The sequence below is a fragment of the Tursiops truncatus genome, chromosome 19, assembly GCF_011762595.2.
Source record: "Tursiops truncatus isolate mTurTru1 chromosome 19, mTurTru1.mat.Y, whole genome shotgun sequence".
NCBI lineage: Eukaryota > Metazoa > Chordata > Mammalia > Artiodactyla > Delphinidae > Tursiops > Tursiops truncatus.
The window spans coordinates 6622993-6639788 of NC_047052.1; the positions used below are offsets into that span (position 1 = coordinate 6622993).

The window sequence follows — 16796 nt, forward strand, 5'->3', positions numbered from 1 at the left end:
GTCTGCTCCCTGGGCTCCCTTCTCACCCTCTGCAGGAGGCCTGCTCCCACCTCTGTGGCCCCAGTCTAACGAAGTGCCCCATCCCTTAGCACACCATCCTGTTTTCTCTTCTTCGTTGTAACTCACCCTGCCCGGTGCGTGTGTGTCACCAGCTCCCTTTTCTAGAGCCCAAATTTCCCAGCGGCCTATGGTATTCCACCATACTCCCAGTATCTAGAACAGTTTCTGGCACATGGTTGGTGCACAGTAAATCTCTTTTCAGTAAGTTAATGACTCTATCTGATAGGAACTGAGACATGGTAATCAGATCGGCTGTCTTGTCTGCTCAGAACCCTCCCAACGGCTCAGAATAAAAGCCCGTGTCTCACAGTGGCCCTACACCACCCAGTTCTATCCTTATTTAGTTCTGCCCCCGCCCTGGCTCACTCACCAGCCACAGCAGCTTCCTTTCTGTGCCTTCAGGCACGCTCTCACCTCAGGACCTTTGCACTGGCTGTTCTTTCTTCTTCCTCATAGCTGCGGGCTCCCTCCTCCACCTCCTGTGTCTGCCCACATGTCTCCTTGTCAGCGAGATCTTCCCGGGCACCCTTGAGAAGTGCAGCCCCTTCCCCATCGCTCTATCCACTTATTCACCTGCTCAGTGTGTTTTTCTCCATAGCACTTATCACCCACCAGCTGATACATGCTCTGTATATTTTTTTAAATTTCATTTGTTGTCTGTCTCCCCTACACTAGACTGTAAGAGCCCAAGGGCAGGGTCTTTGTCCACGCTGTTGGACGTAGAGCCGTGTGGGACACACGTAAGTGCTCAGGAAAGGTTTGCTGAATGAACAAACAGATGAATCGTAACCTCAGACAAGATATTCCACCCAATCTCGAGTGAGTCAACCACCTACCATATTGTAGCGCTCCAGGAGCTCGGGGGTCACGGGGTAGCGCAGTTTCATCTTCCGGTAGAGTGCGTGCTTCTCGTAGTAGCTGACCAGCTCCACGAGGCTCTCGAAGTAGGCAGAGGTGCCCAGCACGAAGTGCCGGCCGTCCCGGTTGATGCGACAGTGCTTCACCTTGCCCCTGGCCCTGGGGGGAGACCACATGGTGCTGACATCCTGGCAGCCAGATGGTGGCCATATAAGCCCACCAATTAGAAACAACCTAGTCATCCAACCTAGGGGACCAAATAAATGAAGAGCACACAGCCCTCCCATGGAATACAAGGATGTAGGTCTTTGCAAATCAGATACAGAAGAACCGGTACCTCAGAAGAAACACTTCAGAGTGACTCAACAGCTATAGCTCCTCTGGCCCTTCCCTTCCTCCCCAACTATAGGACTTGACTACAGAACACCCCAGTGTCCAGATCAGGGCCAGAAAACTATGGCCCACAGATTAAATCCACCCCCCTCTCCTGTTTTTGTAAATAAAGTTTTATTGACGCACAGCCATGTTCATCTGTTTTACTGCCTGTGGCTGCTTTCACTCTGCAACGGCAGAGCTGAGCAGTTGCAACAGAGACCAACTGGCCTGCAAGGCCTAAAATATTTATCCTTTGATCCTTTATAGAAAACATTAGCCCATCTCTACTCGAGAACTCTGGGACTTGATGCCCAAATCCTTAAATCTTATCTTTAGTGGTCCAACTAGTGCACAAATGGAATTTTTTTTTCCAAAAGGGGAAACAAATCTTTTATTTCCTCACCTATTTGAAACAATAGGCAGAAAAAAATCCAAAAGAAAATAGAATCCTCAGTCTTACTAGCTTTTATCAGCAAGAACAGAAATATCTGTGACAGTAAGTTTGACCCTAACTTTACAGCCAAGAGCACTTGAAAACTGCAACAGAAATAGTTACTATGCTCAAACTACTTCTCTTAAAAATTTTGCACCTTAACAGACATTTTTTACTGTTTTAAAAAATACATCCCGTTAAGCCATTTCTTCCAAAACTCCTATTTTTAAAAAAAAAATGCTAGGAGACTACTTCTTCAGTAGCTTACGTGCAATGATATTTTATTAAATATTTATTTTAAAAAAGAAAAGAAATACTGCTGAGTAAATAAAACAAGTTGCAGAATGCAGCTATAGTATGATCCTATTTGTATTTTTTTTAACGGAACAAAATACCACTAACAGAATGGTGCTATATATTTCCCACAGGTACATACATATGTGTGTAAAAAAAAATTTTTTTTGAGTCTTGATGGAGACGCTAGTTACAAAACTGTGCTTTCTACCAAAACAAAGATTGAGATGGCAAAGACCATAGGGGGCTTTAGCTTTCACTGCAGTATCTTAATTTTTTATAAGGCTAATATACTTACGTAGTGAAGAATTAATTTTAAAACTTTATACAAAAGCTCCACAGGGCAGGGAGGCTCTGGGGTACCGAGGTTAAGAGCATCAGTCAGGTTCTGCCCCAGGGAACCTCCCTGAGCCTCAGTTTCTTCATCCACAGATCTGGGGATGCACAGCTTCTGTCTCAAGGTAAGTGTCAGGACTGCTGTCTGTTAGGTAACCCAGGGTAAGCCCCTTGCAAGGTGTCTGGCACCCAGAAGAAACTAAAGAAATGGATGGTTGGGAAAATATACACAGCCAAGCCATAACTTCCCTGGGAGACAGAACAATCGAAAGGGGAGAACAGGGCTGGAGTATGAGCCTCCCGGAGTGTGTTGCTATGAGCCAGTGAACACTAACGCCTGAGGGCTTAGCTTCGCGATGAAGCCCCTCATCCCATGGAGGGGCGCCTCCCACCACTCACACCCAGAAAACAACCTCGTCTCTTTGCATGGATTTGAAAGCAGACACTTCCCTCCTGTGGAAATCTATACGGAAGGTTAGTATATGTTCCCAGGGCCTAGAACGGCGCCTGGTACAGAAGAACTACCCCCACAGATATATGGGGGGAGGGAGGAAGGAAGAAGGGGAGTCACTTGTAAGTTCTGTGATGACACCTCTCATCCCCAGCAGACCACTGGCCTCATGAGAGCAAGGGCTGGGCTGTTTTTATCGCTCCTGAATTTCTAGACCTGACCCAGAGCAGGGGCTTATCAAACATTTATTGATTTCTAAAAGAGAAAACCTCCAGCTCTCAGGGTGCCTCCAACCTCATGGGGAGGACAGATGTGCAAGCAGAACACGGTGGATGTATATAAGCTGAGTATCAATCTGGGAGCCCGCCGCTTCATCCATGCATTTCCAGTGACCCCAGCCTCATCGCCAGCTTGAAGGTGCCCAATCAGAATCAAGTTACCGGGCTCAAGCAGGGGCCAGTGGGAGTACCTCACAGGACTCATCCTCTCTGTGGACGCTGTCCTGGCACCTCAAGGTAAAGTGAGAACAGAGCCAATGGAGCGTAACACCGAGATGCTCAGAGCTAGTCTCCTGAGGGTCACAGACGAGGCTTGTATCCGAGTGTGTTGGAGGCCAGTTTCACCTCTTGGGCCTCTCAGCCTGTAGCCACTAAATCCCCACCTTTTTTCTTTCAGCCACAGAGTTTGGTTTCTGTCCCTTGCACCCAGAAGCACCCCGACTGACGACAGACTATAGCACAATGCGACCCCCAACGTCCAGCCCAGTGCCTGGTACAGCACAGATTCAATTGAACACATTCAACTCCCATCCAGGGGTAGCAGGCACTGTAAAGAGTTGTGGGGAAAAGAGCAAAGACACCCCTCTGTTGGCGGCACAAAGCACAAAAGAGCCACGCTGGATGGAGCTGGCACACAGTAGGTCCTCAATAAACAGCAGTGATAATGACCATCACCACCCCCAAGAAGGCAGCTCAGGGCTAATGGGGGGATGGGGGGCAGACTGGAACAGTAGCCAAGGGGGATGGGTGAGGGCAACAGGAAAGGGAGGACAGGAGCAGGCTGGCACACCAGGGCCCCGACTATGCAGCCGGTAACCACCTTCACCACGGGGAACCGTGGGCCCAGAGCTTCCAACTCCTTCCATTTCTCATGAGAAGCAATCTGAATTTCCAGGTAAAGCTTCTCCGTTTTTAACATCACCGTGCAGGCTGAGCAAAACACCCAGAGGCCCAATTTGGCCCACAAGCCTCTTGCTTAGACCTCACAGTAAAGCACGCAGGCTCTGGAGGAGGACAGGCCTGAGTCTGAAACCCTGACTCAGCCTAGGATGAGGCTGTGTGGCTTTAGACAGGTCAATTAACCTCTCTGGGCCTCCCTTTCCTTACTTGTAGTAACTGGATCTACCCCTCATGGGCTACAGTGATGGCCTCGAACAGGTGAGGCCTTGAAGGCAGCCCAGTGTCCCAAACATCAGTTAGGAACTCAATATCTGGTAGCCAGCTTTCTATTACCATCATCAAGAATACACAGGGAAACCCTGAAAATGGGGAGATGGAGGGAAAGTATGACGAACTGGGTCTGAACCTCCCTCACATTGCTGTTGGTAGAAATTGGAGGAATTGGACATCTTGGGGTAGAATTAACGTAGAGAACCACAGTCCTAGAAATGGTTGGTCCATACAACCACTGGCAGTGGGGTGTCAACTGTGGATGGGAGGAAACAACATCTACAACATCACCCATCTGGGTTGCCAGGGCTGCCTGGGTTCGAATTCCAGCTCCACCACTCACAGACTGCTTGTTTCAAGCAGGTTATTTAATCTCCCTGTGCCTCAGTTTCCTCCTCTGAAAAGTAGGGATCACGGTCATGCTGATCCCACAGTCGTTGGAAGATGAGATGAATTAATATAAAACACAATGCTCCTGAGAATACAGACCAGCGCCCAGCACACTGAAAGCACACGTCAGTATGGTCTGCTCTCGCTCTTTACTATCGCCATCGTCGTGGTTGACAGACACCCTGGGCGGAGGACACAGAGCTCAGCCTCCACCTGCAGTTCCCCCTTTGTTCTCCACACCTGCCCTTCCCAAGCCGTCTCTGCAGAGCACACAGTGGGCTCCAGCCCGTGCACCTACCTGAAGGTGATGGCGTAGGAGTCAGAACCTTCCCGCTTCCGGATCAGGAAGGCCCCATCCCGGGGAACCCTCATCAGCATGTCCTCCGCTTCTCCACGGCTCAGCCCGTCATAGTACCACCTGCAGCACAGGGCCGGGAAAATGGCCAAGGGAGAGGCCGCTGAGACCGGCAGCAGAGGAGGAAACGGTGGGTTCCCGGGATGCCTGAGACACGGCCCTGGAACCCACCACGGAAATTACACAGTGGGCCTCCGCTTCCGAAATCACCTCTGAAGACAGAAGTTTTTAAAAAGATCACCCAGACACAGTTTGGGTGAAGCGTTCATGTAGCGGGTCTGCTTGGAGCATAAGCGAATAAATCAACTTACATCTTTACCCACCCCGACCCCCCCACCCCCGACCCAAGCAACAGAGGGTGGCACAGTCACCACAGTGTCTCAGAACAGCAGAGGCAGAAAAGATAGGGAATAGGGTTTTTAGGTTGTTTTTAAAGATGTGAAATAGCAAGTTTTATGGCAATCCATCTGAATATGGACAAGAAAAGTAAAAAATAAAGGTGTCATAGCTACATGGCCTCCCGTGAAACGTGCATTTGAGCGGCCTTCTGCTTAAAAATTACTCTTTGCTTCTCACAGCTAGTCAACCCTTTGCGAGGCCTAACTGATACTCACTTGACAATTATTTTTTCGCTTTCAGACCAAAAGGAACGAGCTTGGACAGAAAACAGTAACACCAGGCCAAAATTATCTCTGAAAATCAACGCTCAAGACCTCACGACCACGAAGATAAAGGAGAAGAAAGGAAAGGAGAGGGAGAGGGAGAGGAGAGAGAAACAGGCCATAGGTAACTGGACAGCGGCTGCCCTGGGGAACTGCAAGACACCCCGGTGGGCCCGGGTGAGGCGCCCCGTGGGAATCTGGGCCCCAGCACACCCTCCAGGCTGGTGTTTCTGATCCGTGAACGCAGTCGCGCCCCCAGAGCACAGGGCACACGTACGGCTTCGACTCGTGCGGGCTGGGGTTGGGAACTGGGTCGGTGAGTCGGAGCTCGAACTCGGCACAGCGCAGGTGCGTCTCGCTGTAGTGCTGGATGAGGGCATAGATGCTGGTGAACATGAGGTTGTCAGTCAGGTAATACTTCAGGGTCCCGCCCTCCATGGTGGAGCGGATCCGGCAGTGCTGGACGCGGCCCGACCGCCTGCCGGGAGAGGGACCACGTCAGAGCCCAGGCCCGGCCGGCTGGCCCTTCCCGCAGCCGGTACGGCAGAGAGCACAGGGTGGGCCACAGCTGCAGCCGGGGGCCCCAGGAGTGGACGCTACATGCGGCCACACAAGCCTCCGTCTGCTCTTAGCACCGGCCCAGTGCTTTCACACAAGTTGGTCCTTGGGGCTGGATTCCAGACCATTCTACCTACTTCCTCTACCCGCCGTCCCCTTTTACCTACGTAACTGTTCCTCTGGAGCCAGACAGCCTAGGTTCCAATCCTGACTCTGCCACTGAGGAGCTAAGTGACGGTGAACAAGTGACCTGTCCTCTCTGAGTCTCCCTATTATTACCCTAGTGGTCCAACAGGGACAATGATAGTATCCTCCTCACAGAGATGTCCTGAGGATGAAACGAGATCACACACAGCATGTGCTCGGAACGCTGCCTGGTACCTGGTAAGCATCTTACAGGCGTTAGCTGTCGCGATTATTTGTATGTTGTTAATATTAGAACTTTTATCCTTCAGGTCTCAATTTAAACACCACTTCTTTCAGGAAGTCTTCCTGGATTATTCTCCCAACATCACACTAGACCCCTCTTACAGACTTTCATAACGTCTTGCGCTTTTCCCACTGCACATGTCACAACGAGAATTATGTATCATCTGCCTGATTACTTTTCCACTGTTCATCTCCCTCCTGAAACTCTAATCTCCATCAGGACAAGGACCCTGTCTGTCTGTCACTGCTAAGTCACTGTGCCTAGCACAGAGCAAGTACCCAATAAATAAATATCTTTTGATGAATTCATGCACAGATGACTGAGTGACTGAGTCAATGATGAGTCAATACAGCCTCACCCACAGTTCCGTAAGGCCACTTTACAATTTTAAATGTTGCACTGAAATATCGCTAATCTTGTTGACTAAGTTTGGGGGCCCTCACCCAAGTCTTGCCCCACACAGCTCACTAAATAAAGTCTGGGTTTCCAGCCCAGCCCCACTCAAGTCTGGCCTAAGCTGCCACCACTTGCCTCACGGCACCCCACCCCACCAGCTGCGAGGAGAAGGTGCGTGCCCCGGGGAAGACGGCCATTACCAGAAGGACAGGGTGTAGTCATTGGGGTACGTCTCGCTCTCCCGCACCAAGAAGGTCCCATCCTTGCCCCCCGTCTCGGCGCAGTATTCCTGCAGCAGCTTCTCGGCGCTTGTCCTCTTCTCCACCTTCTTGTGGAACCACTTCTCCCCGAAATGCAGCTCCGTGGGGGCTATATCCTGGGCCGCAAAGAGAGGAGGGGTTTCTGAAAACCCGGACCAGACCCCCAGTATCATCAGGCTAGTCCCTCGGTGTATGCTGATTCCTGAATAACAGACTGGACTGGGTAACAGATCAAAAACGGCCTCAGCTCACTTTTACCCCGAGAGGTCTGGGAAGCCAGCCTCCACTGCCCTCCCCACCCTCCAGCCACCTACTCCTGACACCTCCCCATTTGTGGTGGCCTCCTGGAGTTCTGAGTCCCGGGATAAGGGGTCCCCAGTACAGCCCTCAACTCTACTGTACAGGAAGCCTGAGAGCCATAATACCGTGGGGGCTGCACTCAAGGGACAGTACCAAGGATGACCAGCAGCCCCGGGGGGGAGGGCAGCAGAGCCAGGAACAGGCTAGTGGGTAAGGCTGGACAGAACATCCAAATGTCCCCATCCTCCCCAGGGAGCACAGGCCAAGTACGCCTTTCAGAGAGCAGGAAAGACACCTGAACCTCACTGGCTAAGCACATGGGCCAGCCAGCCAATCCGAGAAGAGCCAGGCAAGCCTTGGTACCCGAAGAGGCAGCTCCTTGGACTGAGCATGTCCAGGCCTGCCGGCCACCGGGTGAGAGCAGCATTACAGGAGGTGTCCACCTACCGGGGGCTGTTCATCTTCCATAGTCTGTTCAATGTCATCGCTGAAGGACAGCTTGGCATCAGCAATGGCACAGTAGTGCCGAGTCCATTTCTACAAAGTGAAACCAGCGTTAGGGCTTCCCCAAAGTCTCTGCTCCATCAACTCTGAGGCCCAAGGCCCCTGCCTGGCATCACCCCAGCATCCACTGGGGACTCGCCTTTCCCACTCTTGGAGCCATTTATGGTGGTTTCACAGAATTCGATCCCCTGTGAGACATTTCTTTTAAAGCATCTATTTATTCTGGGGTTCTTCTGGCATTTTCAGGGCTTCTTTATTCAGGGTGTCTACGGGTAGACACAACGTAGTACTGTATTCCTTTAATCTGAAGGCTTTTACGAATGATGGGATTGTTTTCTGTGTGTGTGTCCTCACGACTGTCTTTTTCTATTTCACCCATTTTTTAAGACTTTCAGGATTTCTCAGCCAGCCTGTCTAGAGACCCTTTCTTCAACATTTAAATGTGACTTCATTCTATATTTAAATTTCAACCATTTTTAATTTTTATTCCTAGAATATAAGAATAGACATGTAAAAACATACTCAAATGCAGAAAGACAAACATAACATGATACCACTTAATATGTAGAATCTAAAAAATAATGCAAATGAACCTAAACACAAAACAGAAGCAGACTCACAGACGGAAAACAAGCTTAGGGTTACCAAAGGGGAACGTTGGGGGGAGGAATACATTAGGAATATGGGATTAACAGATACAAACTACTACACATAAAATAGATAAGCAACAGGACCTACTGTATAGCACAGGGAACTATATTCAGTATCTTGTAATAACCTATAATGGAAAATAATCTGAAATACATACATATATATATATAACTGAATCACTTTGCTGCACACCTGAAACTAACACACCATTGTAAATCAAATACACTTCAAGCAGTGAATCAATGAATTGATCAATACCTACTCAAATAGATTGCCATGTTACGTTATGGGATATGAGAAGTGGCATTAACATTCAAAATGCCTCATTCCCATCAAAAAATAATGTTTCCTTGGGACTCCCCTGGCGGTCCAGTGGTTAGGACTCTGCGCTTCCCCTGCAGGGGGTCCCGGGTTGGATCCCTGGTCAGGGGAACTAAGATCCTGCAAGCCACGTGGCTCGGCCAAAAATAACAGTAATAATGTTTCCAGTGGAACTGCCTCAGATTGGAGGACACTTAAGGGGTTAGGACAACGAACTGCATTATCACATCCGAGATTGCATCCTGGGTCAGAAAAAGGACATGAGTGGACAAACTGGAATGAGGTCCACAAATTAGTTGGTAGTATTGTGCCCAATGTTCAATTCCTCGTTATGATAATTATACTCTGGTTACAGAGGATGTTACTATTTGGGGAAACTGGGTGAAGCACGTATGAGAACTCTCTGTGCTTGTATGTGTGTGAGAATCTAGAGTATGTTACATTGAATATAAAACTACTTCAAAATAAAACACTCATGATGCAAAAGAAAAATAGTTTCCTTAAAATGACAAATTCACTTGGCACAAAGTGGGAGTGAGACAGGAATCCTCCCGGAGCTCTCCAGCAGGCCGTAACACATTCAGGGCTCTGAGAAGGGGCGCGAGAAGACGCACCTGGTCGATAGAATCCCACATGTACAGTTCACCCTGCTGCCTGTGTTCATCTTTCTTGTCCTCCACGTTGACATCCACGTCACCTCGGGGGCCCAGCTTCTTATGCTGAGGGGAAAAATACACAAAGCCTGTCTCCCTAAGACCCAGGTTAGGATCTGTGAGCCAGCAAACGTTCATTCACATCAGCCAGGCATCCACCGGATCGTCCCACCTCAGGGCCTTTGCACTGTCTGTTCTCTCTGCCCGGCTTCTCTCTCACTACACTGCGCTCTGTGCTCGGCGTCACCTCCTCAGAGGAGCTTCCCTAAAAACAGCCCACACTCCCCCTCCCACCCCTGCCACTCTCTAGCCCCTGGCAGTTCATCTTCACGCTCTTTAGCCTAAGTGTATCTACGTATCTATCTGTCTTCTGTCTGTCTTCCCTGCTAGATTATAAGCCCCATGAGGGCAGGGACTTTGTTTTGTTCCCTGTTGAACCTCCTGCACTAGGTTAGCAGATAGCGCTCGATAAATATTCAATGAATCAATGATGCGCCCGCATTCTCCAGCACACAGAGGGCAAGGCAAGATCACAGCCAGCCCATGGGCACAGGCTGTGCAGGGCAGTGGAAGGCACACTGGGGATGCAGATTTAGAAGACCTGGGTGCAAACAGCACTGCTGCTGCTGTATCGGCTGTGTGACCCTGAGCAGGTGGCCGCACCTCTCTGAACCTCTCATGTCTCATCTGCAAGCCTAAGAGGATGATTACGACAACGGCCACCTGGGCGAGTTCACTGACTGCCCATGTGGACTAGCCTTGATAAGTCCCAGTTGTGGTGACCTGGTGGAGGGAGCTCAGGATTGGGAGTCAGACCTGGGCTTGAATTCAGGGCCTATCACCTTCCTCGCTGTGTGGCCTTGGGTGCATGACCATCTGTCTCAGTGACTTGCCCTGTAAAATGGGGGTAACAGGGACTTCCCCGGTGGCCCAGTGGCTAAGACTCCGCACTCCCAACGCAGGGGGCCTGGGTTAGATCCCTGGTCAGGGAGCTAGATCCCACACGCCACAGCTAAGAGTTCGCATGCTACGACTAAGATACCGCATGCCGCAACTAAAGATCCCACATGCCACAACTGAAGATCCCACATGCCGCAACGAAGACCCAGCGCAGCCAAATAAATAAATAAATATATTTTTTAAATGGGGGTAACATAGCCCCCCTGTCCCGTAAGGCAGTGGGCGTGTAGGATACCTGTAGATAGTGCAGCACGACATAAATGTTCCATTTTGTTCCATCTTTGGCAGGAACTAACTGTGTAACCTCAGCTGAGTCAACCTCTAGACCTCAGGGTCCTCACCTGTCAGGTGGGCTGGGGGCCCGGGATTATCAGTCCTGCAGGTCTGCCGTGAGACTGAATAACACTGACGACCGTGCCCAGCCCAGTGTGTGGCACTCAGTGATCACGTCACAAATGCTACGTCCACCCCTTTTCCCTGAAATTGAAAGGGCTGAACCAAGAGGTACCACAGGTGGGGCAGTGGGAGCTCTAAAAGGAGTCTTCACACCCTAAAACAAGCGCTGGAAAATACATGGGGACACGCAGAGAGCTGTTCTAACAGAAACCGAGGGAAGCCACGGGAGAGCCGGGAACAGAGAGATGCAACGAGGTTCCCTGAAGACTGACTGCCAAACCTGAGGAGCCCTGGACACCTCCCCAGCCCGGCCAAGCACCCTCTGCCTCTCATCCCACCTTCCTCACGCTGGAAGCTTCCCTGAGCGTCTCAGCGGAACCTGCCCCGGGATCTTAGCCGATTTCTCCAAATATGCTGGTGCTTTGATCCCTGAGGGCACCAGCCTCCTCCTCTCTGGATGGGCCTCAGCCAAAGCCCCCTCACAATTTGGTGTTTCTCTGTCAAGCGGTTTGTCTCCCTAGAAGACCGTGATCTCCTGGCATGTAGGAAATATCCCCAATGCATCTTAGTGGTCCAGTGACAATCTAGGGAACATACCATGCGTTCACACTACCCCACCTTCATGGATGTCATCCCCGAAGCCGAAGGGCCTTCTCCCTTCTCTGCCTGGTAAATCCCTTTCTGTCCTTCCTACGAACCTGCCAGCTGTCACTGAAATCCACGCCGCTCCTCCCACCGACGGCTGCCCAGTTAGAGTCAGCCCCTGCAGATGGTGCGGTCATGTGACTAAGTTCTCACGCACTGGACACAACAGCCCAGGACTGTCCAACTGATGTCCCACCTGCTTACCAGGAATCACTCGCCCTGGACCCCTCACATTCCCGTTTCTACGAGCTGGAGCTCAATGTGCCTTGCAACCCAGCATGGACCACACGCAAGGACAGTGCCCCCTACGGCAGAGCCTTTGCCAGTTCTGTGGCATGGACCCCCTCTGAAGTCTGGGGAAGACTACGGATGCCTTTCTCAGAATAATGTTTATAATGCATAAAATGAAAGGAGAATCCAATTATATCGAAATACAGCTACCAAGTAAATAAAAAATACTTGCAATATACGAATACATGTACTTCTTTACTAACATCTTCCAAAAGATCTACAGGCAGATGTAATAACCATCATAGTTTTAAAGTAGTGACGAGCACACGTTATCTTGAGATATTGGCAACAACGGCAGAAGTGCTGTGAAATTATCCATGATTTCTGCTGGTGACGAAGCCTCAAGCGGCTTGTTGCCAACATTCATAATGGAAGGAAATGTTAAGTTTCACCTACATGTTAATCAAGAGACACCATTTTTGCCCAAAGTTCACACGCTACCACCTCTCAAGTTTTATCTGTGGACTCTCTGGGGGTCTGCAGAACCCCATCCGAAAACCCCTTCCCTGGGAGACCGCAGACCAAGATGAGAACATCCTGAGTCCTCGGACAGCCTCGCGGACCAGAGCTCAGAGCTCCTAGACTACTCTCCCGCACATCGAGTCTTGAACTTACATGACTAAAGCCACGGTCCGTCTGGTCTCTTGACCCTAGTGATATACATGCCCAAACGTCACCCCTCCTGGCATCTGTGGTGCAGCCGTCACTCACCCCTCCCCACAGCCACCTGTCGCCCCTAGTACATGCAGCCCTCTGGGGCAACTGTTCACTCCCAGCCCAGCCCCCAGGTGAGAACAGAGCCTGGTGAAACAGCCCCAGCTCCTCACGAGGGCCTGACGCAGAGCGGGACATGGTGAAGACTGGCCAAGACAAATGCACGGGAGTGAGTGAACACTTCTGGGGCACCTGCTGTGGGACAGGGCAGTTCCAAGCGCTCCGCACACGGCCTTCCGCGTTACGCTCGCAGCACGTGAACGATGCGGGTTCTGTGGTGAACCCCCAGACCGCGAGGACTCAGAGGCGGCGGGAGGTGAAGCGACCTGGCCCGGGTCAGGCGCGAGGTCAGCGAGGAGAACGGGGAGCCCGTGCCCCGAGCCGCCGGCTCTCCCCACGTGAGCGGCAGCCCCGGGCCGCTACCTTGATGATGATCTTCTCCCGCAGCTGGCTGGGCGACGGCAGCTGGTCAGCACTGGCCTCCGTGGGCTTGGTCAGCAGCAGGTCGCCGAACGCCTCCTTGAACACCCTGGCCATGTGGCGCTGCTGCTGCACGCAGCAGTGCTCCTCGATGGACAGGATCACGGGGAAGCTGCGGGCGGGGAGGGAGGGAGGGGCGCTCAGCAAGCGGGACGGGCCGCCCACGCAGGGCTGCCTGGCCCGGCATCCGGGACCAGGGCGTGCCCTGTGCTCTCGGCCTACGGGCACGCCAGCACTCAGCTGGGGCTTCTCAGCAGTGACTTTGGCCAGGATGGAGCCTGGGGTGGGCTGTGTGTGTGTGGGGGGGTATCTGTGTCGCTATGTGGGGTGTACATGTGTGTCTGTACGTGGAGAATATACGTCTGATCGTGTGTCTGCAGAGGGGGTGTCTGTGTGTCTTTGTGTTCCAGGGGTGTCCTATGCGGGCGGTGCCTCTGCACGTGAGCATCTGTGTGGGATGTGCGTGAATGTACGTGCGCGTGCGCTGGGGGGAAGGGGGCGTCTGCGCCCATCCGTGGGGGGACTGCCCGTGTCTGTGGGAGGATGTCTCTGAGTGTGTGTGTGTGTCCATGCGGGGTGTGTCTGCAGGGGGGGTATGTTTGTGTGTGTGTCTGTCCACCCAACCCTAGCCGCCTTCCCCTTAAAGGTGAACCACCAGGAAGGAAATCAGCCAACTGACCTCGAGGTGACAAAGGCATGGTCCTTGATGGCCTGCACGACGTCATCAAACTTGATCTTGGTGGTCCGCGTCCAGCCGTGGTAGATGATGGGCTTCCCGTCGGGCCCGTCCCAGCAGTCCACTGAGGGCAGAGACGTGCAGTCTCAGCACCCGCGCCTCCCTAGTCCACTGATGGCGGCCACGCTGCCCGGGTGACGACCGCGCCACCAGCCCCGGCCCCCGCACTGGCTCAGTCACCAGGACCCCGGGGCCAGACCCGGTATCGCCCTCAGGGGCCACCAACATGAGGACGCGTGTTACCTATGCGGTTACAGGAAGATTTTGGTCGTCTAATTAAAGGTCCCGCTGTCCAAAAGAAACGAAACGTTTCTTTTTTAACAAGAGATTTATCATGTGTTTTATCTTCTGATTTGACTTGTCTAAACCTTGGCTTGCTTCTTCTGCCAGCGGAGAGAATACAGAGCAATGGGAAATTTATTTTTAAAGATTCACGGTAAAATATTCAGACCGAACTAGGTTATGCAGAAGGTGAGCATCCCCTATATTTTTGACCCCCCAAAAATAGGAAGAGGAGCTGACAGTTTCAAACTTGATTTTTTCACATTTGCTTTTTCCTAAGGGGGGACAAAGGCGTAAATTAAGCAACACTCTGTAGGAATAACTGCCGCTAAGGCCTGATGCCCTGAGGGATGCTTTTGATAAAACCGGAGCCTACATCAGTGGTTTGTGCCTCTTCTCAGCCCAGTACAGCCATGAGCCTCTGGTGCTGAGTCGGGCCGGGGGCGAAGGGTGGGGGGACAGGAGGAAGCACAGGCCCCCGGCCACGTCCGGGGTCTGGAATCACCTCTGCCGGGGTGGCTGTGAGCAACTGGGGACAAAAGAGTCAGGGCGGCGGCCATGGCAGGGCCGTTGCTGAAGCACGCAGGGTGTCTGCTGCCTCGAACACAGCAGCCCAGAAAGAAGCCGAGGGACAGGAGGACAGTAAGGCCGTCCTGGCTACTGGCCTCCCAGCCCCTCCACTGTATCCGGACACTTTCTGGAGCCCAAGGTGCTGTTGCTCCAGCCTGGCCCGGCTCAACACCACTCCTCGTCGTGGCGACCTTCTCTTCTGGGGAAAGGTCCCCAGCTGGTGGCCGCGTGGCTCACCCCAGATGCTACGGACACCTGGGTTCTCCCTCCATCTGTCCCGTGCATGCCCACTACTCGGGCCTCCAAACAAACAAAGCATCCAGCAACAACACGGCCAGTCTGAGCCCGCCGACCGCGTGGCCGCCAGCGCGAAGGGGGTACTCACGCTCAATGCAGCGGCAGCCCATCCGCAGACAGCGGATATAGGCCTCCGGGGACGACTCGCTCCGAAGCTGGTCACCCGTGAGGTACCTGGACGAGAGGAGGTGGGCGGCTGTGTGGGAGCAGGCCTGCAGCTCAGGGCATCCCCGGGGAACTTCTCAGCCCAAGCTCCCAAAGGCCCGAGTTCTCCCTGTCCACAAAGACCCCCATTTAGGATCCGGGCCAGACACATGCAGTTGTGTGGCCGAGCCAGTCATGAGACTCAGGCCGTGATCGTGGGCTATAAGGATAACCATCCTGGCAATCCAAGTGTGGGCTCGAGAACGTGTGTTCTTTCGAGGAGAATTCGGTCAAAGGGTGTCAGGCAGGAGACTGACGTATGATGATAAATTACCAACCCCCCTGCCCCACCGCTGCCCACTAGGCCCTCAGTCTCAACAGGGCAGAGATGGGCCATCATTCTGATACCAGGGCCCCAGGCCAAGCACAGAACAGATGGGACTTACCACCCTATGAACTATGTCCACCAAAACTGACGTGAAAATACCTATTTTTCTCACTCTCCTCCTGACCACATTCCCCCTTTAAGAGTCTGTGGTGCTCAGCTGTTTTCTAGGTTTGGCAGGACTGACCATTCTAAGACACAAACTCAAACCAACGGACGTGGTGGGGAAGAGAGAACCATGAAGTCAATTGGCCCCGGAAAAGGAAGGTACCTTCCAAAATGCCGAGAGGTGAACTTAAGGGCCTTCTCTCCAACTCCTGCCCGGACTGACACTTGGTAAAGTACCAGTCGACAGCTCTCTGGATGCCCAGAACCCAGGGCCTCCACCCCCTCACCTGACAAAGCAGACTGAGTAACAGAATTTGAGTGTAACACCCATTTCTCCCTTCCCGTCTGCTCTTTTTTGCAATCTTCCAAAGATATGCAATTTAGTGTGGTGTTCTCTGGCCTAAAAGCTATCAGCGGCTCCCACTGCCACTGCCCTCGCTCTGACCTCAACGATTCCACTCAAGCTGACCCTCCTGTCCTCCTCTCCTGCCACTCACCCTGCCAGGTTCTACACTCTAGTCCTACTAGAACCCCCCCAGTTCCTCCTGCCCCTGGACCTTCGCACATGCCGTTCCTCTGTCTGAACCCTCCTCCTCGCCTCACCACCTGTTCTTCTCTCACCAACGCCGGCTCATCGTGAAGACTCAAAGGAGGCCTTTTCCCCTCCAAGCTCATGAGGACGGGGCTGCTCCTGCCCTTTTCACTGCTGTATCCCCAGCACCCAGCAAGCACAGGGCCTGGCACAGGGCAAACTCTCAGTAAATATCAGTTCAGTGACTAATTCAGTTGCTTTCCTGTGACCACTAAGAATGAGATGCCCAAACAGTGCCAACCAGCTTTGTTGACTTGCTTCTTAGGGCCACAGAAAAAGGTTTATTATTGCAAAACCAACTGGGAAAGAGAGATGCGTCCCCCCATCCTCCAGAAGCTTTCATATATTCCAATCTGAGCAGCGAGGGCCTGCACTCTGCCCACACTCTTCGCCAGAGCAGTGCCCTTGAGCGCCCACCGTATTGCCCTTCACCTGCCTGACCCGCTGCAGGCTCACGGTGA

The 16796-nt window shown here is 52.3% G+C and overlaps 1 protein-coding gene across 2 annotated transcripts in view; it reads right to left on the reverse strand.

The window, feature by feature from the left end:
* PLCG2 (phospholipase C gamma 2) overlaps positions 1 to 16796 on the reverse strand; it is a 188687-nt gene that overhangs the window by 39101 nt on the left and 132790 nt on the right. For both annotated transcript variants that reach the window (XM_033844547.2, XM_033844546.2), the window contains exons 12-20: positions 15195 to 15280; positions 13901 to 14021; positions 13165 to 13333; positions 9697 to 9801; positions 8054 to 8143; positions 7247 to 7422; positions 5940 to 6140; positions 4944 to 5063; positions 897 to 1077 (exon numbers count right to left, since the gene is read on the reverse strand). In XM_033844547.2, the coding sequence (XP_033700438.1) occupies positions 897 to 1077; positions 4944 to 5063; positions 5940 to 6140; positions 7247 to 7422; positions 8054 to 8143; positions 9697 to 9801; positions 13165 to 13333; positions 13901 to 14021; positions 15195 to 15280 (1249 nt within the window). The remainder of the gene's footprint in view (positions 1 to 896; positions 1078 to 4943; positions 5064 to 5939; positions 6141 to 7246; positions 7423 to 8053; positions 8144 to 9696; positions 9802 to 13164; positions 13334 to 13900; positions 14022 to 15194; positions 15281 to 16796) is intronic.